Below are 24,293 nucleotides of genomic sequence, written 5' to 3' on the forward strand. Positions count from 1 at the left end.
TAGTTTCCTTTCTCTCATAGATTTCTGGATTCTTCCTGTACTGCTTGTCCCAATGGACAGCTGCTTCACTGCCCTAGGGAAGAATATCATGGGTCAGGATTTTAGGCCTTCCACTGTCGAAATCCTTTAGTATTTCATTGATAAAATTGTCTGAATACAAAAATTGGTTCTGAGCTTTTGACTATGTAATAATTTCTTGTCTGGCCTGGGTTATCTTTTTCACTTTGTGTAGGATGTCTTATGTACTAGCTCTTGTTGTGTTGCAATGACTCTCTTAATGGGAAGTACCCATGTCTGGCATCATGTGCTTTGTCTCCTCCTTTTTCTCCTCCACTGTCTCCTTCACCTGTTTTCTAGATCCTTTGCAAAACCCCCTAAGCAGGTGCAGGCTGTTTTGGAATGTGTTCTTATAATGAGAGGTTACAAAGAATTAAACTGGAAGACAGCCAAAGGAATGATGTCTGAGGCAAATTTCCTGCGATCCCTGATGGAGATAGATTTTGATGGAATTACTCAGAGCCAAGTGAAGTCTGTCCGAGGTAAATTACTGATCTGTATACTTGGAATGAACGTAGGATCTTGTTAATGTGATTAGCCATGTCAGTAGCAATCCTGCCAGTGTTGTTTGGGAGGGTGGTATTCACTTTGTGCAAAGGGACAGCACTGTCCACAGTGCTGCAGATGTTGCACTGTTGGGATGACTAGATTTTTCAGAGTTCAAAGACCTTCTGCTACGTGTTACATCCAGTTTATACCTTAGCTAGGGTCTTACACACTCTGGGTTAGAGCAGACAAGAAACTAACAGAATAACTGCGCAGGCCTGCTGTCTGCTTTTAGCCACTTAGTAGAATTACGACCTCATGCATGTGGTGGCAATTAAAATGTGATATATAGAGTGGAAAGAAGATAAGCTATAACTAAAGCTTATCAGCCAAACTTTGCACATGCTGACGAGGGTGTTATCCAGAGAAGTTCCATTAAGAAGGGAGTTTGGCTCTTTGAACAAAATTGCATCTGACCGCTGCAGAGGAAACAAACCATGATCCTCAACAACTCCTGAATGCACTCCCTTCATGGAGAAAGAACTTCAGAAATCACTACCAATATTGTGCTTGTAGTGTTACAGCTTAGTAGCTTCATCTTAAAGTCAGAGTCTCTTTAATATTCTGACAAATATTTCATATTGTCTGTCACAGCATTGCTTGATATTGCTATCAAGCAATTTCTCTGAGGATTTCTGCACTGTAATTCAACTCACTTGCAATATTTTTGTGTTTGCCCATTTAGCTCTGTTAAAGAATCTTAATACTACCATGAATGAAATGGAACTTGTTAGCAGAGCAGGACTGGGAATGTTAAAGTTTGTTGAAGCAGTGATGAGCTACTGTGATGTAGTTAAAGAAGTCAAGCCGAAGAGAGAAAAGGTAAAGCATGTGGATTCAAACTCAGAGGAGGATGAAGGATGATCCTGATGAGAAAAATAACAGTTGACAATTTTGTAGACTTCCCATTTCTCCTCTCTGAAGTGCAAAAAAGAGGTGTTTAGGGGAACTATTGCAGTAGGAGTGATGCAGGTACTCGGTTATAAATTGCTGTGTTTGTTGTGTCATGCCGGGATGTGGATTCCCATCCATGCCAGTGCTTGAAGGGAGGAGCATGTTCAGTTGGAATTTTGTAATCTAACATGCTTAGAAAAACACAGTTTATAGCTGTCTACTGAAAACAGACTTCAAAACACATGGCATTTGGACAGAGCAGAGCTCAGTAGTACACAATATCTGTCCCTTAAGCACAGACCTTTCAATTAACTTTTTTTAGAACAACTGAAAAGCTAGCTGTATTACCAAAGGAAATCTAATGTCCAACATATGATGGTGGGAAACTTTCTTCAAGAAGGGGTTATGATATACTGAGAAAGTATATTCACTAGATGACGAGTCTCACTATTTTTAAGGCCTTAATATAGTTATTAAGCAGACAAACCTCCATTTTTGTCACAGGATGACAGTTCTGCTGACCTCCAATGTCAGCAGGACTGCTCACATGCTTTAATATACCTCGTGGGTACAAAACTCTAGGATATTTATCTGGTTTGGAACTGCAGTATCAGACCATGATGTATATGTCTGGGATGGGGAGGGGTGGGTGAGAAACAGTGCCAGTTATTTTGGCTTACACTGTTTGTTACCAGGACACTGAAGTGCATGAAATGGCCAAAAGAAATCTGAGAAGTTAAAGCTTCTCTCTATAGCCCTTCTTTCCTCTGATACTCTTATGTTTCCTTCATAATGTAATGTAGGTGGCTAGGCTAGAACGGAACTATTACTTAAGTAAGCGGGAACTGGAAAAGATAAAGGCTGAGTTGGCTACCATTCAGGATGAGCTTAAAGCTTTGGGGAACAAATATCAAGAGGCAATAAAAGAAAAGCAACAGTTACAAGAAGAAGCAGAGATTATGCAGAGAAGATTAGATGCTGCTGACAAGCTCATCTTTGGCTTGAGATCTGAGAATAAGAGGTAAGTCTAGGTTCAAAGAGGAACATTTTTGACATCAGAGGGTCATGTGCCAGGGATAAAATCTGTCAAACAGAGGCAGTTTTGGAAACGTCATTTCCTGTGATATTTGTTTCTGAGAAGAGCCAATATGCGTTCTAAGCTATTATCTGTTAGCTCTTGAAAACTAGTAAGAGCAATTTTTAGTGCAGAAGAACGAGGTTAACTGAGATTAAAAGGAAGAGGGTTCAGATCAGCTTGGTGTCTGTGGCCATCATAGTAGTGAGAGAAGAACTGATTGTAAATTTGGGGGTCTGTCTCAGCCTACATCTAAAGTAGCAGCACCTGGAAATTCTGCACATAAACCCCATCTCCCTGGTACAGACTGACCCAAGATTCCCTTATAATTCTATCAGGTGGACAAAGGAATTAGAGGACTATGAAATACGAAAGGTGAAGTTGCTTGGAGACTGTCTACTCTGTGCTGCCTTTCTGAGCTACGAAGGAGCGTTCAACTGGGAGTTTCGTAATGAAATGATTTATCAAGTGTGGCAAGAAGATATCCTCTCACGAAAGATTCCTCTCAGTCAACCATTTAGGTTAGAAAGCCTCCTGACCAATGAGGTGGAGGTTAGCAGGTATGTCCAGTCAAGAAACCCAGTAACTACTGAATGTGAAATTGTGACGTGGGAGTCTGGATCCGTATTTGTAGCATAGAATTGGCATTGTGGATGGAGGTGCACAGCCATACCAGAGAAAGCCCATTGTACTTTCATGTCTCAAAGATGGCAAGGAGACATTTTTCTTCTGGTTAACAGAGGCTATTTGTTATAACAAACTGTTGTACTTTGCACTCCAGGGACATTCACTGAACTTAGACACATATAATACCTTTTTAGGAAATTTTTAAAGGAGTTATCTGTAATATGTGTTCCCATAGCCCAATAGGAGTCTTTTCATTGATTTCAATAAATTTGGAATTAAACCCATGCCTCAGCCCATATTTCAACTACTGCAGGATTACTCACCAAATGCAACAGTCAGTGTTTTGGGTAGTGTAGTTACAAATGACTCAGACAATGAGTCAGTCTGAGTTTTGACACTGTTTGCACACATACACTATATGCTTCCTTGTGTGTCTAATAGTGTGCTTAATGAATTGCATAATTTTACTGACAAATGAAATGCGCTGCTCTCCCATCAAGTTTTCATCCCAGCCTGGTCTTTGATCCATTCCGTTCCCAGGTGGGTTTCCCAAGGATTGCCTCCAGATGAGCTCTCTATCCAGAATGGCATCCTGACAACATATGCGAGCCGCTTCCCACTCTGTATTGACCCACAACAACAGGCATTACATTGGATTAAGAAGAAGGAAGAAAAAAATAACCTGAGGGTAAAGATAAATGATCATTTTACCTCTTTACTGGTTGTTTTAAAAGCTGCATAAATATCTGTCATCTTGAATGGGGAACCGATTATGTACTGACAAACATGTTGACTATTGTGTCTCTAAAATAGATAGTGAATATCACTGTGAATATCACGGATGGTTTGTTTGGGATCTTGGCTAGCCTTAGTACATGCAGAAATAGTACAACCAAAAGGCTGGTGCAGATTGTGTTTTATCTCAGCTCCAGGATGGAGTTTTCATGTAGGACAATTACCACAGTCAGAGACATAGCTGGAACTTTGAAGAATAGTTCTCCAAATGGAAATGATTCTCAACTAATCAGGAAAAAAAAGCACCTCTACTGTTTTGTACCAGTGCAGTTTATATCATCTGTAAGAGGAAAGACAAAAAGCAACAAAGAGCAAACTTCAATTAGTGCTGGCAACTAATGTAAAATAGTAATGTTCAGCAAATAGAATATCAGTTCTCTTTTCATATCTTCCCATTGTTCTCTTGCAGGTGGCTTCCTTTAATGACCCAGATTTCCTCAAACAACTAGAACTGGCCATAAAGTATGGAAGCCCTTTCTTGTTGCATGGTGTTGATGAATACATTGATCCTGTGATAGACAATGTCTTAGAGAAGAATATCAAAGTTGCACAGGGGCGAACATTCATTGTCCTGGGTGACAAAGAGGTTGACTATGACAATAATTTTAGATTGTACCTGAACACCAAATTGTCGAACCCAAAGTATTCTCCCTCTGTGTTTGGCAAAGCTATGGTTATCAATTACACAGGTAAGCAAAAGTGTGTATTTAGTAACAAAGTAGTGATTATGCTGTAGTGCAAGTTTAGGGCCTGGGTGGTTGTCTGAAACAGTAATGAAACTCTAAAAAATTCATAGTGTCCCTTATACTTAGCATCTGATTTAACAGAAAATCCTTCTCCCTTCTCTCTTCTAAGCTAAATATCTCTTCTTGCACCTGTTGCGTTAGGATGTCTTGGTAGAATTAAGATACAGAGTTATTAACCAAGTCACTCTGTTGTATCACTGTAGTTTTATGAGATGATTGACATGAAATAAGTTGTGTAAAAGCTCTCCCTGTGTTTAAAAAAAAAAACCTTGCTGTGTACATGTGTTGTATCTGTATGTACATGTGTTGTATCTGTAGTTACACTAAAGGGCCTAGAGGATCAGTTGCTCAGCGTCATTATGGGTTTTGAAAGAAGGGAACTGGAAGAACAGAGAGAACATCTCATCCAGGAGACAAGTGACAACAAAAACTTGCTGAAAGATCTGGAAGACTCTCTCCTTCGGGAACTGACATCTTCCACAGGAAACATGTTGGACAACTTGGACTTGGTGCAAACCCTGGAAGAGACAAAATCCAAAGCTACTGAGGTACTGGCTCTGGGCTTTTTGGAAGGATATGTACTAATAGAACATCATCTTTCCTTTTTCATTATGCTTCATCTTTCACCCTTGAAGCTAGGAATTAGTTTGAAAGGAAATGGAGAGTTTTTTCATGAGTATGTTGGAATGTTCAGTATTGGGCAGTATTTTATTGCATCAGAGAACCAAATCCTATCTTCAGGAAAGTCCTTATCAGGACCAAAGTAATGGTTGTTTACAGTTCTAAAGCAAAGAGCATATGACATATTTCTTTCAGCTCTGAAACAACCTTTGTCTTGTCTTGTATCAGATCTGAAATGAAAAATTAAGATATTTGTTACTCAGAGAGGATGCAGAATCTCCATCCTTGGAGGTTTTCAGTAGTTGGGCAAAGCCATAACTGACCTGGTCTAGTGGTGGTCATAGTCCAGCTTTGGGCAGAAAGTTGAACTAAAGATCCCCAGAGTGCCTTTCCCACACTATTTCCATGATTCTGTGTAAATCTTTGCCTTTACTTTTCATAAATATACAGGATGGGATTAATTTCATCTAACTTTTGAATTTTATAATTCATACTACTTTAGGGCTACCTGACCAGATTCCCTGAATAGTCAACATAGAGAGGCAGACACTGAGTAGCTCTGCTTATTGTGATATAATATACATACTATGGATCAGCGCAGTAATTACATGTGTATAAAATCAATGTATGGCTAGGTGATTGAAAAACTGAATCTGGCTGAGATGACAGCGGTGGATATTGATCACCTTCGAGATGGCTACAGACCAGCTGCCAGGAGGGGGGCCATTTTATTCTCCGTTTTGTCTGAAATGGCACTTGTCAACTTCATGTATCAGTACTCACTGGTCTCCTTCTTAGAGGTTTTTGGACTCTCTCTTCGGAAATCCATGCCTAGTCCTATTCTTCTGAAGAGGTTAAAAAACATCATGGATACACTGACTTTCAACACCTATAACTATGGCTGCACAGGTTAGTGCGATTTAGTGATGGGCTGATACTGTGTTGTGCAAATGCTTGTTAAAAGCCATGCCTCCAGTTGGTTTACATTAAAGAGGCAAGTTACCAAACAGGGAATTCACTAATGTTAAGTTCTCAGCATTGGTCCTGGTTTACACTTTACTCCCTGTTATTTCTGTTTCAAGTAACTATAGATATTACTGATATAACTTTTAAAGAAATGCTTTTCTTAATGAAGTTATGAATGGTAAATCACAGTTATGGATCTCACATCCCTGGATGTAGCTCACAGATGGTGTTTTGACTCTGTAAGCCTGATCCAAAACCCCATTTTCGATCACCCTGATCTTTGTGGGGTGACCAGATGCAGGATGTGGATTTAAAGATTGCTCCAGTTCCACAGTATTTAGCAGCTGATTTTTGAAAATATTGTCCTTTTAATGCAGGCTTGTTTGAGAAGCATAAGTTACTATTCTCCTTTAATATGACTGTCAGGATAGAACAAGCTGATGGCAGAGTTCCACAAGAAGAACTCGAGTTCTTTCTGAAAGGTAAAGTGAATATTTATGTATAAATATATAGCTATATGTAGCAATAGCTAAAAAATCCTTCAAAGATAGATTTTTTACTGGATATGAGTTACTGTAAGAGCTAGCACCTAGAGAAACAGCTGAAGACAGCTGAACTATGTTGGTTTACACAAATTGTGGATTCTGCTATTTCTATTTTTTTCACTTTGTTAAACAGTGAAGAGGCTCATCTTTCTCTGCAGATGTTGATAAATCTCACATTAGCTAATTGTTAGGATGTTACTTGAGAAAATAATGTTTGGTTATTTTCTGACTATGTATAAATAATGTTAGAAAGGGTTGCGAAGATACAACTCTGGCTTCGCAAGCACTTGTAAAATGCCATCTTTTCTTCAGTAGACCACTTTAATCTTACAGTGCTTCCAGAAACAAATCTCCAATTGGTTTCTCTGTGCAGTGGGACCATATGTGTGGTCATGTATTGGAGAATTTATGACATGGACATTCACTCTGGTTTCTGAATGTGACTAGGCAATATTTCCCTGGAGAAGAGTGCACGAAAGAAACCGTATGCTTGGCTTCCAGATCAAGGCTGGGAAGACCTAATTCGCTTGTCTGAACTATTTCCTGAGAAATTTGAATCTCTTCCAGATGATGTGGAAAAAAATCCAGATGTATGGAAAAATGTACGTGCTTTTCTGCAATCCTGTTCTCTCTCCTTCTTTTTCTTCTGGTATTAAATGTTCAAGTATGATGCAATGTGCCATAACACTCGGCAGGAGGCATGTCACCACTGGCTTTTTCTGTCAAGGCCTTGCTTTTCTTCTTGACCTCAGTGATTGGCTTATTTCCAGAAAAATTAAGGCTCTTATTATTTAAAAACCAACCAAAAAAAAATCTTCCCTGGTATACTGTAAATTTCTTATTTTCCAGTCAAATGCCTTAGATGAGTTATTTGCCCTATTGAAGTCAGTGGAATTTTTGCTGTTGATTTCAACAGTCAACATTTCACTGTTATTTTTGTACTTCTAAATTGTACTTCGATCTTCTTGTGGCAGTGAGTTCTATAGGCTAGGTACAAACACAGACTTTCTTTTGTTCCACCTTTAGTTTCATTCCATGTCTTCTTGCTTTATAAGAAGTCTTTCTGTAAGCAATCTGTTAATACTTTTTGCTTGAGATGCTATTTTCTGTATGTTAAGAGAATTACTTGACATAAAATGAAAGTACAAATGTGTTTCTGGACTTGAACACTTTATACTGAAAAAGTTGAATTTTCTACATTTACTTGACCTTTTGGTATTTCTATGCAGCTGATTGACTTTATTCTTTGTTCTCCTTGTGTCTCTTGGCCCCTCGTTAATCAAGTTGCTTTTGTCTGCTTTCTTAGTAATTTCATTGATAGAGCCATTTGATTCATTTGCATTGTCTCCCATTTTTCTTGCCAGTGGTATGATACAGACGCTCTGGAGCAGATGCCATTCCCCATGCAGTACCAGAACAATCTCACGAACTTTCAGAAGCTCCTACTTTTACGGTGTTTCCGGGTGGACCGGCTATATCGGGCAGTAACAGACTATGTTACTCTGACAATGAGTGAGAAGTAAGTCACTCTCTTCTTTCAAATCTGAGTCACACTGTTCAGGTATTTCACACAGAACTTGAGCTGTAATCAGCTATGTAAATGATTTTGTAATTTGCCTGAACAACAGAGCATGAGTTGTCTTTGTATCATTTCTATGCGCACTCTGCAGTGAGCCTTGATGTTTGTGCAAAAGTCAACTTTTACACATGATGGCTGCTCTTGTGCAAATTAGCAATTTATTGTGCTTCTTTTCCTACCAGGTATGTGCAGCCCCCTGTGATCAGCTTTGAAGCTATCTTTGAGCAGAGCAGTCCTTACTCACCAGTTGTTTTTATCTTAAGTCCTGGTTCTGATCCTGTCAGTGACCTCATGAAACTGGCCGAGAGGACAGGCTTTGGAGGGGATAGACTCAAATTCCTAGCCATGGGACAAGGCCAAGAAAAGGTAACTTTGGTGGGAAGGTAGGGATGCGCTGTGTGCAGCAGGTTAGTCTGTGAATTACAAATCATGCTCCTAATGTGGTGGGCCTGTTCAAATTTCCTTTCCAAAGGTGTGCTCCATTTTAAAGAGAGTTATTTTGTGGTTCACACATAGCACACAATTTGCCAGCCTGGGAATAATGCTTTCCTGTAATGTGAAAGGGGGCATTTGGCTGATTGGCTGATTTTATGGTTTGGGTATGGGTAGATTCAGAACGATACTGTTGTCTGTTAAAAACAGTTGAGCTGAAAAATGTTACTCTGCAGCCTTTCAAAGGTTAATCAGTGACCCTGTGTGTCTGTGTACGGACATGAGTTGATTGGAAGTCACAGTGTTTGTTACCAAAAAGTTATCCTGCTCCTTTTTCTGTGTTTCCTGTAGCTTTCCTTTTTGTTAGGGACACTAAGGCAGGGGTGTCCAAAGCTTAGCAGCTGACTGAATTTGCTGTGATTTCAGTCAGTGGGAGAACTCCTATTAGATTCATTTAGACCACCACTTCCTAGACTCTGGCCTTCACCATCTTCTGGGCCATGCACACTCCTGTACTGTTTTGAAATACTTCAATGCTCTGCGTGACTTTTAATTTCAAAAGGAATTAATGAAATAAAAAAAGCGTCTCAGAGCAACTTCTTGTGGTATTGGAAAAGGTCTGTTCTCAGCAAGGAGCATTCTGGTAAGTCTGCTAAAACTAACTAAAAGGCTGGGTGTGCTTGCTAGCAGGAAGAAATCCACTGCATTAACCCATCAGAGTCAGTTTGCTTACAGGATAAAGGGAGAGTTACTCACAGACAGTTCTTTCCCTCTCTTAAGATTGCTTTGCAGATGCTGGAGAATGTAGTGGTTTGTGGAGAGTGGCTAATGTTGCAGAACTGTCACCTTTTGGTGAAGTGGCTTATCAATTTGGAAAAGGCCCTGGAGAAAATTACAAAGCCTCACCCAGACTTTCGCCTCTGGCTGACTACTGACCCGACCAAGGGCTTCCCAATTGGAATACTGCAGAAGTCGTTAAAGGTACTGTGCAGTGGGCAAACCCTGGTCAGGAGGGCATGTTCTGCCACTCTTACTCAGCAAAACAGACTGGCTTTGGGAAGAGCATGACCTGAATGCAGCATGTTGACTTGGGCTGTATGTACTAGCTTTTTGTCTTTATAAGCCAAATCCTTTTTTCATCATCCTGTTTATCTTATGGTGATTTTTCCTTTGGGTGAAAGCTGTTCAGCAGTTTTTGTCTGAAGCAGTTATTTCAATGAGTTAAGGTTTGTGAGTAAACCTGGAAATGTGACAAATGCTCTTTAGATTCAAATGCTGCCACAAGTGAGGAATATCCGGAGAGACAGAAATAGTCCTGTCAGTCCTGATGCTGAAGTGTAGAACTGAGGTCTGTGTCTAGCCTGGCAATAGTGCCAGTGGAGCAGACGTTGTAATAGGATAATGGTTTCCAGCTGCTACTTCAGGCTGCAGCATTTATCACAAGCAAGCTGAGCTGATTACTTTGAAGGCACAAGCCACGATGCTGTCCTGATGTTCTTTTCTATGGCTGCTTTACTTCTGTTGTGGTGAACCAGTCCTGTAAACATAATTATTTTATTTCACAGATTTGAAAGCAGTGGCATGACAGATCCACCCAATATGTGCTCTAGTGTATCAATGACAGCTGTGGAGTATTACCTCTAGCAGTGCTTAGTGCTGCAGTGGGGAGAAGTGAGCATGAACGTATCTTTAAGATTGCAAATACGCACTTTGTAGGTCTAGCCATGAGCAGTGAGAACAAAGGTTTTATAGCACTTTGAGAAAACTGCCAGGAAGCTGGGTCTGCCTCAGTTTGATCACCAGTAAAGCCATATTAAAGACTGTTAAGCCATCTACTGTGGTGATATGTAGGACACACCAAAATGTGTACAGTAGTGATATTTCAATAAATGAGATCTTCAAGTATGATAAGTATTAACACCTTTCCAATAACATGACTATTTCTAAAATAGTATCAAGTTTCTCTTTACATATGTGCGTTTACCTTGATAAGCTTAAAAGGTCTGTTTCCTGTCTTTACTTAAGAAAAAATTGCATATTGATATGAATTTGGAAAGCTGCTCAAAATTTTCAAGATTGTATTGTATAGCTTGCTTAGAGAGTGTGATAATATTTACAGCTTATTTTCCTGAGGCTATCCAGTAATTAATGGCTTCCCTCATTATTTTGATAGGTTGTGACAGAACCACCTAATGGTCTGAAACTGAATATGAGAGCCACCTACTTCAAAATTCCCCAAGAAGCCTTAGAGCAGTGCCCACATCCTGCCTTTAAATCCTTAGTCTATGTCTTGGCATTTTTCCATGCTGTGGTTCAGGAGAGAAGGAAGTTTGGGAAGGTTGGCTGGAACATACCATATGATTTTAATGAATCTGATTTCCAGGTAAGAAAATAATTACAACGGCTCTTATATTCTTGAGTTGCTCAGACTACTTCTGAAAACATAATCTATCCGGTTTTAATCCTTTCTTACAGTAACATTTTGCTTCATTTTTTTTCTGCTGCTGTGGAGTCACGTAGACTCCTGATCTTCTATAATGTCAATTTTGGCCACTAAAAATTAATCATATTCCAAATCTGTCATGTTTATATTGCCTCTCTCATGGGTTTCTTTTCTTAAGAGGATTTATACTTAACTTTTTAATTATTGAGAAAGAAATAATTGTTGGTTTTCAAACAAGAACTATATTAAATAAAATCTATGGATATGTATAGCTGATTTATGAATATTCTTATCTCAAGTGTTCTAACAACTTTATTAGGTCTGCATGGAAATTCTTAACACATATTTGACAAAAGCTTTCCAACAAAATGATGATAAAATCCCATGGAGCAGTCTCAAATATCTTATTGGTGAGGTGAGTGCCTACAATGTCACTAAGGAACATTTGATGGTCAAAGAATCCAGATAAATGAAACTTCCTTTCTGCATGGCCTGCATTATCAAGTAAAGCTGGCTGACAATCTCTCCTGGGCAGTCTTGAAACTCCTGTGTAGCCCTGAGCAAGTCACTTTTAATCTCATTGTCTCAATGAAATAGGGCCGTTGTGTGTAACTGCACAACAGGGGAGTTATGGTGCTTAATTAATTTTGAGTGAGAGAGCCCTTGGGATGGTCTGATGAAAGGTACTGAAAAGCACAACTTCACAGGATTATTAGTACAGTGGAGCATTACTGATGTGAGAGCTGTACAAACATATTTCTAAAGCTCTTGCAGTGCCGTACATGATACATGCTGTGTAGTAGCTGGCCAGTATAGTGTAGCTGTGACATGAAATCCTGCAGAAAGCTGTTATTTTGCAGCACTTAATCACAGCTGGTACCTAAGGACGGTACCGTTGCACATAAATCACCAAGAGCGGTTATTAGGAGTGGCCCACAGCAGCTCTCTCCAGGCTAAGTCGAGATACTTCCTGCTTGTTCCCCCTCGAGAGGGGGCTAGAGAAGATGTACTTGGTATCCCTTAAGGGAGACAGTGTTATACCACACAGTCATGGCAGAAATGAAGAGTGTTTTGGACCTTTCAGTGTTTTGTTTTGGTTTTTTTAAACCATATTTGCTGCCCCAAAAGCCAGTGCTGTAATACTGATGTAACGAATTTCTAGGTCATGTATGGTGGGCGCGCCATTGACAGCTTTGATCGTCGCATTCTGACCGTCTATATGGATGAGTACCTTGGTGATTTCATATTTGACACATTCCAAACGTTTCATTTTTATAAAAACAACAAGGTTGATTATAAAATTCCACAAGGGACTGTAAAAGATGACTTTGTTGGTAAGAAATGCTTTTCCTGCCACATAAGTTAGCATTAAAAAAACAAAAGTCTACTTACAGTATACATTCTCTCCATACGTCCATTGCCAGATATGAGAAGTTGAAAGGAACTTGAGGCATTGCATGTGTATGTATTCAAAAAGCGCGTAGACAAGGCACTTCAGAGCATGGTTTAGTGGGCACCATTGATGGTTGGACTCAATGATCTTGAAGTTTTTTTCCCAACCTAAATGATTCTGTGATTCTATGTATTGCAATGTTGTAATCCACTGATGATACTGTTCTTGCTTTGTATGAGCAGCCCTTGGTAATGTGAACTTAACTTACCAGCCAGCTCCTCATTTCCTTAAAAAAAAAAAAAAAAATCCCCAGGTAAACAGCATGTTAATTTTTTATTATTGATACATTTCCATGGGGTGGGCTATATATATGTGTGTGTGTGCACGCATTTCATCCTTAAAAATGTTTAGTCAACCCTTGCGCTATTTCAACGCCAGCTATAGCATTTGATTTTTTTTCAAGCAGAGCAATAACAAAAATTGCTCATGGAATTCACTGCAGTATTCTTTTTTGCCTGGCAGCTGTGGCTTAATACATCGCATCTTTAGGAAGCGTGTTTTTGTATTGCAGAGGCAATAGAATCTCTGCCGCTTGCTAATACTCCAGAGGTATTTGGTCTTCATGCAAATGCTGAGATTGGGTATTATACACAGGCAGTTCGTGATATATGGTCTCGTCTTCTTGAGCTGCAGCCACAAACGGGTATGTTCTCCGTTACTTTGAACTGTTTTTGTAGCTAAGAAATAACGAGGTGGCTCCTTGCTGTGGGGATTGTGATCCCTGCAGCCCGCCTCAGGGTGCCTGGGTCCTGGCATGGACACTGCAGCCCATCGTGCTGCCTGCTCCCGGCGTGGGGAAGTGCGGGTGCCCGCAGCCCAGCATGTGGAGAAAGGTTTTGGCGGCAGCACAGGTTGGTATCTGCCGGCCCACCCTGGGACGGGGGGGCACGGCCGGATGGCGTAGTGACCTTGGGGAGCAGAGGCAGCAAGACAGTGGGGCTGGGAAGTGAGCGAAGCAGCTGAAGGGCTTAGCCCTCCCAGCACGGAAGTAGTTGAGCACGTGCCCAGAGGCAGGCAGGGTGCACATCAGTGCTGCAGAGGGTGGGAGACTTTGAGGCCAAAAGGCGAGTCAGCTCTCAGTTCTCTTAGAGAATTAATAATAGAAGGGGTAGCGTATGCAGATTTAGTCTCACTAAACCATTTTGGTTTCAGGTGAAACTGGTACAAGAATTAGTCGAGATGAATACATCGCAAATGTTGCTAAGGATATAGAAAACAAAATACCGCAAGTATTTGATCTTGACCAGATACGGAAGGGTTTTGGACCAGACATAACCCCTACAACTGTGGTGCTGTTGCAGGAACTGGAACGCTTTAATAAGCTGATCATTCGAATGGCAAAGTCATTGGCTGAACTGCAGCGTGTAAGTAAAGAACACAGCTACTGGATGAAATCAGTCAGGCTTCGCCTGCCCCAGGCTGGCACTCAGACTCCCACCATCTTTCCAGGCCTTGGCTGGGGAAGTTGGAATGAGCACCGAACTGGATGATGTGGCTCGTGCTCTCTTTAACGGACAGATTCCTGGAATCTGGCGGCGGCTGGCCCCCGACACACTCAAAACACTTGGAAATTGGATTATTTTCTTTAGAGCTCGGTATAACCAGTACACCAGCTGGGTAAGCAAGTGCCTCCAGAAAGCTTTTTGTCTTGTTAATCTGCATGATATGCTGTGCAAATTGGTGCAGAAGTTAGTGAACACACACTGCTTTAGACAAGTTACTTGAACTAATGCTAATCACCACCTAGAACGATAACAAATACTTGCATGACTGTGGATGCAAGACAGACTAGCCCCTGGCTAGTCTTTAAGAGTGTTGGTCTCTGGGCTGAGTATCAGGTGTGGTGGGAGAACCAGGTGCTGCAAATCATATTCTGTGATTGCAGGTTAACGAGTGCGAGCCAAAGGTGATGTGGCTCTCAGGCCTGCATGTTCCAGAAGCTTACCTGACAGCTCTTGTTCAAGCCACCTGCAGGAGAAACAAGTGGCCCCTGGATCACTCCACCCTCTACACCGAGGTAACCAAGTACAGGACTGCAGAAGAGATCACCGAAGGGTCTATTCAAGGTAGGTGTTTTTATGCTTATTTGGCAAAAATAATAAAGTAGCTGATTGGTGAGAGAGAAAGAAATTGCCTGGCATACTGAGTAAATTACTTAGATTATACTTCTGCAGACCGTACCCTTGGCTCTGCATTTCACAGCCCGCATGATTTCAAGCTGGGAAGGAGCTGGGTTCTGGTTTCTGCTTTCCTGCTGTGTACACAAAGTTTGATTTTCCTTCTTCAGCTCTTTTCACCCACGCGCATGTACCTGAACTTACACCTCCCCCTTGCTCGCTTGCTCTCTATATACTTTTTTTACTTAATGGCTACAACATTACCAATCCTAGCAGGTCTATTTACACTACAAATAATATATTGAAATATATTCAAACAAAAAGTAAATGCAACTATGTATGATTTATTGTGTAGATATAGCTTTATGAAATCTCAATGACTAGCAATGCTCTAATTACTAAATATAATAAATGCTGGGTAAAGGGGACAGTTGAGCTATACTTTTGAGTACTAGAGCTGGTTGGGAACAGAGGAGGGGAAAAAAAAACCTGTACTTGTTTTTGTTAAATCTAACTTTCAGTTAAAAATAAAAGTAACCTCAGGGGCATACCTATACTATTCTTTATTTACTAACATTTCATCAAAATGCTTGGTATTTGTACCAGAACAACTCTATCCCAACCCTTCACCTTTTGTTAGAATGATGTAATGAGCAGTCCCACAGGAGTTACAAAGCTCTTTTACAACTTGGCTATTACTTGGGCAAGTAATTGGAGGATGGCACCCACTGCAGGGAAGAGAACTGCAAGCAAATCAGTATTTATTCCTAATAATGTTTAGAATATGTAGTACAACTGAGATAATCTTAATTTGAAAAAAATTTTAGAACACAGCTGTATTATAAAAGCAAACACCACAGAGAAGTATACCTCTGTGTAGCTGCAGTTTGGAATGTAGTGGGTTTTGTCATGACTACAAGTGCCAAGGACAGCCGTTGCAGGAACAGTTGTCTTAAAGTGATTTCTTGAGTAGCTCAATTTACACAAGGTGTTGCATTTTCTGCCCATACAGGCTGCTTTGTTTCTGGTCTGTTTCTGGAAGGAGCAGACTGGGATGTAGAGCACAGCTGTCTTACCAAAAGCCAGCCCAGAGTCCTGGTGGTGGAGTTGCCCATTGTGAAGATAATCCCCATTGAAGCGCGCAGGCTCAAACTCCAGGTACTGCTCCTTGGGGACACAATGGCTGGTTGCTTATTAACTTCCTTCTGTTTTCATATCTCAATAGCTGGTAGTCCCTTCCCTCTTAGCACAAGCAGCACTATTTTATCATTACCACTAGCATATAAAGTAGGACATTTAACACTTTGCCTTATGTTAGCCTTCATTACAGTTTTTCATTCCTGAGGGTTACGCTCAGGGGGGTTAATAGGTTTGTTGCCTCTTTTCCATTCAGGCAGTACGGGAGAGGCATCTTGGGACACTTACACTCCCACTACTCTTTTAATTATTTCCCATTACCAGTTAATGACATAAAGGATGTTTACATTTTCTGGGTATCAGATATTTAAGACTTACAGCAAAAAAAGTGAATTTCTGAAGACAGTCAGCTCTGCTAGAGGCCCTTCTTGTTTCCAGTTTCATGTTGTACTTCAAGCACTACTCAGTGTCCTTCTTTCCTCCACGCTCTTTTAGAATACCCTCCGGACGCCTGTGTACACAACCTCCCAAAGAAGGAATGCAATGGGCGTTGGCCTTGTTTTTGAAGCTGATCTTTACACCACAAAGCACATTTCCCATTGGGTCCTTCAAGGCGTTTGTCTCACCTTGAATGCAGACTGACACTCTAGAGTTGGCAACCCTTTGGGGAGGTGGGGGGGGGGGGGGGGGGGGGGGGGGGGAAGTCAAACTAGGCAGAAATTCAGCACCACAGGTGGGGTAGTGTTCACTTACGCACACCTGACTTTAAATAGTATGATATAACCAAGCTAGTACTGTCATCAATAAACACATTTGAAGAGCAAAGTGTTTTTCATAGTTCGTATTTCCTTTTAGAGAGGCTCCAAGCTGGTCTATGTATACAAAAGAGGTAATAAGTTAGTCTCGCACACACAAAGACCGAGGTTTGCCTGTATGGTTGTAAGAAATGTTTTTAATTGCCCAAAGCATCACTTCTGCTGTGCTTAGAAGTGGTGCCTTCCATCATCCTTGAACAAGTGGCAGGGTAGATCAGTCATACAATAGATCGCCATAAAAATATGGCAGCAACCACCAAAAAACCCCAAACCCACTGCTGGTTAATGCAATACATTTAAAAATAGTAAACCACAGAATAACAAACTTTCTTTAACCAACCATTTTCCAGGAACACAGCTGTTCCCTATCCCTCCCCACCATTCATGTAAGAAATCCTACCTACCCACACAACCAGCAAGGCGTAACACTGAAGAGTGTCTCTTGGGCGTCACAACAGCAAGTGACCGAGTCGTGAGGGTGTGCAGGCACGGGAGGCCTCAGGCTACTGGGTGTTCAAACCCTCTCTGACTCGGAACAACCCTGCTGTAAGTTGTCATGCTGCACAGGAAATTTAGCAGTACCACAGTTAGGGAGAACAGCTTTTGTCATCCTGCCAGTGCCTTTGTGGGGGAAGCTGACAGATAGCGATCCAAGGCTCCAGTGGGAGACACACACCAACACACAGCTGCAGAAGAAGCTTAAGAGGGGCAGACTACAGCTGGCAAGGGGAAGGAAAGAGGGCAGGCAGGGATCCTTCATCAGCTTTCACAGAGAGTATGCGTTCCAAGTTTTTGAAGGCACATCATAAGCTTAGCAGCATTTGGGAGCCATTGTTTCTTGCTGGTCCTACTCAGAGGCTGCAGACAAGAGTGAAGCAGAGGTGAGCTGGAGGTGCTAATCAGAATTTAAGAAAAATGGTCAAATTTGTGCTCCTTTCCCAAAATTACATACACTCACAGCTCGCAGTATGCCTTTCTTTGCTAGGAAAAAAATAATTAAAAAGATAATCGAGTAGTCTAACAGCTGTTGGGTCTACCTGTTGCTTACTAGAAAGGAGTAGGGGAATCAGGGCAAGTACAAGGCAAGTCCATCCCAATCCACAAGGATAAAAATCAAGGATGCCAGGTTCTCCTCTTGTATAAATTGGTTACATCACTTAAATTTAAACTAAATAATACACACGTTTTAGAGGGACAGCTCAGGTTTCTAAGCAGGCAGAAGCCAGCACTGTCTGATGATGCCCAGAACAAGACTAAGGTTTTCAGGAAACAAAAATAATCCCTTTACAAAAAAGTGCAGGTTAGAGCATAAAGAACCATTTCCATATTGGATAGCCAGTTTACATTTTTCTCCCTGGAAAAGTTGCTCTGAGCCAGTATGGAAGGTGCTACAAGTGCAGTGTACTGACTAGTGTAACAAACAGGTGTGATGGAGCCATTCAATTTAAAAAAAAAAAAGCAAACAACCCCCCCCAAACAACCCAGTGTTCATACTCTTTCTATGAGGATCATTAACCCTTTAAGAGTGATTTATTCCCCTCCCCCCAGTTTTTACTTAAACAAAGCCACAAACCAAAGGATTTAGGATTAATCAAGTAATGCTTGCTGGGACTCTCAGGAAACTATGAGCACAATTTGCAATCGAGAGCATGTGCTATGTGGAGGAAAAGATGTCCTTAGTTCATTTTAAAGTGTACGTACATCTGCACTATTGTCAATGCTACTGTGAGAAAGGGTTTGTCATGGAGGTTAGTGTTTGTGTATGAAGTGCTTCATCACATCATACACAGTGAAGACAAAAGAACCACTGATAGTTCAAATGTTAACAAACAGCCAGTACATACTGCTGCAGGTTTATAGTTAAGTTTGTTTTCACTAATATCGATTAATAACACAGCCTGCAGCCTGTGCCTTTGTCCACACGTGTAGTTACAATAAATGGAGCAGTGCTCAGAAGCAAGCGGTCAGGTACCCCTGATTTGGCCACAGCATTTAGTAGTTATATACCTTGCCATATGAACACAGTCCTATTAGGTTTCATTAGAGGAGCATAATCTATCAATGATGTATCTGGAAGAAGTTTGGCATGCAGGGGGCATCAAGAGAAACTTTACTGCAGGTGCTATTTATCCTACAGGATCACAGTGCATAAACAGCAACAGAGTAGAGCATTTCAGTGATTTTACTCAAACAGTTCTGTCTGTCCCTGAGTGCTTTCTGACCGCTTTGCTTCCATGGACCTGATCCACTGCCAGTGTTTCAACCTCCGGCTGAGGCTGGGACGGCGCGACATGGTGGATGCGATGTGCCACCCCAATGTGTGCCTTGTGCGGCTTCTCTCGGGCTGGGCTGTGCGATTCACCGGATGCACGATCTGAAGCAATAGGTGGAATAACTAATGGCCTCTCCTTAATAAGATGTACCTCTGCCGTTTCCCCTGGCCAACAGAAATGGAGTGGGATCAGGCATGGCATCCACGGGCTCTCTTAGCAGCAGCTTCCGGCTATCCGACCCTATTCTGTAGGCCTCTTCAAACTCGGGGTTGAGCGGTGTCGACAGACTCTTCTTCATTCTGCGCCGCGGAGTCTCCGGCAGTTTATCTTTGGGAGGGGACGGCTTATAGTTGGACAACACAGGACTGCCAGAAGGGGTCCCCTCCGAAGTCCCACTTGAACTCATCAGCTTCTTCTTAGTTGCATGCAGCTGAGAAGTTAAGTAAGCAATAGTGCTCGCTCTCTGCTCTAGTTCACTTGACAACATATTGAGCTTATGGCTTTTCATTTTTAACTCTTCCAAATACTTCTTTTCTCTTTCTTTAATAGTGTTTTCCAGCACCATTATCATCGCATTCTTTTGCTCAAGTTCTTTCAATAATTCATTATTTTCAGCCTCTTTGACTTTCAGCTGAGCTTCAAGATCTTCACACTTTCTTTTGAGTTCATCACTTCTTGAAATACCATTTCCTAGAAGAATAGGAAAAGCAGAATTGTTTCAAGTTAACAATAGCCAATAAATAAAATAGTGCAATAGGGTTCCTTTTGCCATCCCAAAGCCGTAAGAGAAATCCCAAAGACTAACTTGAGCTAATGCTCTTAAAATTACTTCATCTTCAGAAGCACTAGGACAGCTTTTAAGGAAATGATCAGGAGCTAGTGCCACTCACATGGTTTAATAGTGTTGATACTAAGTAGAGACCCTTCACATGTTCTGGGGAACAAGGATTACAGAAACCGTGCTGGCTGAACTTGCTCAAAACTGGAGCCGTTTTGCAAATCCTCTGCTTATTAAGAGCAGCTTTTCCCACTGCAAATGCCAGACTGGCCGCTAAGAGTGACAGAGCTGCTGTCACAGCTCACCAGGAAGACAGGCTCAGGCTTTAGCTTCACCCCTCCATGGGCAGCTGAAGCCCGTGACTCTAAGGCAGAGGTGCACCTTGTCACTAAGGCTTTGCTGCTGCAGAAGTCTCTGTGGGGATTAGGTGTCCCAGCCCGGCTGCCTTCTCATCGCATCACCCTGTAACACTAGGGGTTCTTGCACCACTGAGGACACACCATCAGGAACAGGCGGGCTGACCGATCTCAGCACCCCTGCCCTCACGCCGTAGGGCCTGTGGGGCAATTTTGTCACTCTTCCCCTGGTTATTACAGCTGGACAGCTTCCCAACTGTTTAGCAGAGACCAGCAGCCTGAACGTCTCCACTAACAAGCACCCTGTGTCGCAGGGCTATTGACTATGAAGCATTAGGTGTTGTCCCTTCCACACTGGGCAGTGTCTGAGCTTGGCACAGCATCAACTCAGTGGCATCACTGATACATCACCTACTCCGAAAATCCTGTGATGAGAAGCTTCTGAGCAACATTGCAATATCAAGAAATAACGTTGAGCACATGCAAAGCTGCTCAGCTGCTTTGCTAAATTTGCCCATGTTCCTTCTTATCCGCAATACATAGAGTATGTGTGTGCACGTGTATGTATAATATATATATATAAAAAAAAAAAAAATAAAAGCTTTGTGGTGCAATTACAGTACTAGCTAAGTTTTAATAATAGTCTCACTCTCCTGCCTCATGCTCCCATATAGCATGCAGGGAACTGACTGTCCAGCAAGAGAGAGGAGTCAGCAGTTCTACACTCTCTGTTCCTGGCTCTTTCAAAAATTCCCTGTGTGACCTTGGTAAAGAACTTGTGAATTTACTTCATAAATAACAGTAAGTCTGGAAAGTAGAAAACTACTCTTATACCTTTAGAATTTATAAAGTCAACATCCCAAGGGCTAAGTATTCTCACCTACTTGTAATGGAGAAAATACAAACATTGAAAAAGATGAAGTTTAACATGACCATTAAAAGAAAAATGCTATGTATTCCTTACCTGACAAGTCTGAACTCTTTACAGTCAGCTCATAGGTTAAATCTGAGGAAAAAAGTTGTTTATTTTTGTTAGAACATCATCATCTACCCCATACACCACCTGGTGAGCATGTTTACAAAGGCATACTTCAATAAAAATAAAACTTATTCTTCCCCTCCACCTGAAGCAATAATAGATCCACCACAAATTATCAAATCTGTAAACCAACTGGAACTACCAGGGTTTTTTAAAATAAAAAAATCCTTGCTTAATGACCATGCAGTTGTGCCCCAAGATACATGCTGATCACCCTAAATATAAGGTGGTGGTGGACTTTGTTGCTGAGATTTCACTGCTGAAGTAGTAAGAAGCAGTTACTCCATTCCTGACGAAAGAATTAAGCACTGAGTCAGCATCGGCATCCTCTCCCAGCTACCTGTGCAGTGCTGCTGCAGGCGTCGAATCTCAGCATGCAGGCCTTTCAATGTGTTGGCATGTTCTCGCTGGAGAAACAACAGATTCTTCTGGGCACTCTGTAGCTGGTTCTCCAGGTTTGAAGTTGCCATCCTGACATGCAGTTACCCTGTCAGTAAACAGATGTAGAATTGAAACAGCAAGTGATCTTGCACATCCCAAGATCCTCACTCTACAGCCAGGATTAGCAGGAATAGCTGAATTCTGCTTTTAATGAACTGATATGCAATCAAATGCCGCAAAAGGTTTTTCCATTTCATGACTATTTCAACTAGAAGTGCTCCAAGTTCATAGAAAGCTTAATTATACTCTAGGCCAGAGCAGCATAAGGAATGCATTTGTTTGGAGTTAACACATTGAAAGGATTAACTTCAGACAGACTAAGTCACTAATCCTGTTAGAAGATAAAAGTGGAGTTCTGAGAAATGGGCTAGTATGTCCCTCTGTCTAGTTGGGGGTTTTCCACATACTTACCTCTAGGGATACAGGAATTAGTAACATCCCTGGACAAGAACAAGGAAGAAAGCACTAAAACACACCATCTCTAAGAGAAATGCGAACAAGGGGGTGTAGCACACAGCTAGGCCCAGTGGTACCATCACGGATGCGGTTGCTACGGGGCACCTTAGCAGAGATGTGCTCACTGGGACCTGCACAGGAGGAAGCTCTGGCTGTTGTTGCATTTCCTCAGCTGTGCTAGCGCAGGATCCCGTTCCTGGTGCAGGCCCCATGGCACTGGAGACTGGCATCTTGCATGGGCCCCGATGACATGGAACACGACAGTTGACAAGGACAATGTTTCATTTAAAGAGAAAACAAACAGATTTTTCTTGCTCAGGTTACGAGTACCCGGAAAGCTATTACACCACTAGGTTTTCCTTGCAGAACAGCCTTACAAAACTAGGCCTTGACTACAGCAGTGCTCAGACTCAGAGATAGAAATGGTTAACTGTATGATGCTGAGAGGTACTATTGAAGAGCCCTGCACCGCCAGTGTTATTGCTGCTCCCGGTAAAGCAGCAATGGTTTTACGTATACCCACAGGCCAAACTGCTGAGAAACATCTGTCTGGTAGAGCTGGAGATACAGACTCCCAAATGTATTCCCTGATCGAGAGGTAAAAATAGCTCCTCAAAACCAGGCACAGCCAGATGCTTCCTGTGGAGAAGCACACACTGTGCCCTGGGGCTCTCTTCCGTGACATTTAAAGGCATACCTGGAGGAACATCCAGAGAAGCAGAAACAGGAGTTACCAAGGCCCTAGTGATATCTAGTCACCAAGTCTGTCATGACAGGATTTTGTTTATTGCCCTGTTTCCTAGTGAAATTTCAACTCTAAAATAAGTATACTAATGAGAAAAAGCAACAATGACAGTATGCAATCCTCCTGCTGCTTCAAAGCACAAAAATCTCTCAGGTATACTTTTAGATCCTGAATTTCACTGTGTGATCATTACCCTGCTCTGCATAAACAGAGCGTGCCATGCTGCTACTGCTGCTACAGGGTGCACGGTGCTGCTCAGCCTACAGCTGGTTTATAGAGGCTGCTGGGTCTACATGAGCAGAACTTTCCAGAAACATATGTCCTTAATAACTCCACATTACTACACTTTAAATTTCTTTAGCAAGAAAGCTGTCATCCTTGGGGAGCTTTCTGAAAACTCTGGTAAGCCATCCGCCTTCTCAGGCGGCTCAGGAGCACGACGACAGCACAAAAATAGGTGCACAGACAAATTCTAGAGAGCCAGGCTCATGGGGACACCAGAGTGACAGGCAGTAGCACATACCAGGCGGGAATGACACAAGCCACAGTGGGAGAAATACTTTCTGTGGGACTGTCGCAGCCCCTGTCCTACCACCAGGAGCGAGGAGGAAAGGTTTGTCAAGTGCCTCTGTGCACTGCCCGTGCACAGCCAATGATCTGGCCTGTCAGGGCTGGGAGCCACAGCAGCCCTCTCCCGCTGCCAAGGAGGCAGGAGACTGATAAAGTCGTTAGGATGCCGGGTTAAACACTGCTGATGCCAAGGAGCATTAGCTTTGTCATTACAGCATGAAAGGCTAAATTCAGTTATCTGTGTGGTTTTGTAAAAACAATTACAGTATTTAGGTTACAAAGATAAGCAAAGAATCAGGACTCCCGTTGCCTGGACAACCATCTGCAATGACATTACAACCATGGTCTGTAACTGGGGAACCACATGTTGTGCTTAAGACAGACCTTAATTCTGTCCCGCAGCTGCCTCACAGGCACCTTAACAGGTTCATCTTGCCATGTCAAGTGTTTTCCATTGGGCTCTTTTTGGTATGTAGGTTTATGGCAACAATTTGATTCTACAAGTTTAAAATTGGGAGACCATACACTCAGAGAAAGTAACACACTTTTGTTGTTCCTAAACATAACATAGCCCTGCATTTAATTTTATACTTTTTACTCCCCCTAAAAAAACCACACTCAGTGCTCCTGCACCTTGGTAAAGCACTAAAGCACCGGGGGGGGGGGGCAGAAATCACACACCCAGAGCCTTCCTGATTTCATGTGTGACCTTAACTGACATCATCATCAACTCACTTATCCTCACAGAAACATACATTTGATTGTAAAAAAAAAAAAAAAATAAAGT

At 41.8% G+C, this 24,293-nt stretch overlaps 2 protein-coding genes across 2 annotated transcripts in view; one reads left to right on the forward strand and one right to left on the reverse strand.

Annotated features, from left to right (window-relative positions):
• DNAH10 (dynein axonemal heavy chain 10) overlaps positions 1–16,854 on the forward strand; it is a 57,494-nt gene extending 40,640 nt beyond the window's left edge. The window contains 22 exon segments of the mRNA XM_041126128.1: positions 358–539; positions 1,289–1,425; positions 2,301–2,518; positions 2,911–3,132; positions 3,740–3,887; positions 4,404–4,683; positions 5,059–5,288; positions 5,997–6,270; positions 6,705–6,809; positions 7,320–7,474; positions 8,237–8,391; positions 8,634–8,817; positions 9,664–9,864; positions 11,057–11,266; positions 11,646–11,741; positions 12,489–12,660; positions 13,291–13,422; positions 13,932–14,143; positions 14,229–14,396; positions 14,665–14,845; positions 15,909–16,054; positions 16,529–16,854. Of these exon segments, the coding sequence (XP_040982062.1) occupies positions 358–539; positions 1,289–1,425; positions 2,301–2,518; positions 2,911–3,132; positions 3,740–3,887; positions 4,404–4,683; positions 5,059–5,288; positions 5,997–6,270; positions 6,705–6,809; positions 7,320–7,474; positions 8,237–8,391; positions 8,634–8,817; positions 9,664–9,864; positions 11,057–11,266; positions 11,646–11,741; positions 12,489–12,660; positions 13,291–13,422; positions 13,932–14,143; positions 14,229–14,396; positions 14,665–14,845; positions 15,909–16,054; positions 16,529–16,675 (3,955 nt within the window). The 3' untranslated portion in view covers positions 16,676–16,854.
• Positions 16,855–16,965: 111 nt separating this feature from the next.
• On the reverse strand, positions 16,966–23,976 carry CCDC92 (coiled-coil domain containing 92). The gene is given in 5 exon segments (XM_030025187.1): positions 16,966–19,283; positions 19,285–19,811; positions 21,220–21,261; positions 21,635–21,781; positions 23,891–23,976. Coding segments are annotated over 4 exon segments (948 nt in total). The 5' UTR covers positions 21,765–21,781; positions 23,891–23,976; the 3' UTR covers positions 16,966–19,034.
• Positions 23,977–24,293: the final 317 nt, after the last annotated feature.

This window comes from Aquila chrysaetos, chromosome 9 (genome assembly GCF_900496995.4).
Source record: "Aquila chrysaetos chrysaetos chromosome 9, bAquChr1.4, whole genome shotgun sequence".
Lineage (NCBI taxonomy): Eukaryota > Metazoa > Chordata > Aves > Accipitriformes > Accipitridae > Aquila > Aquila chrysaetos.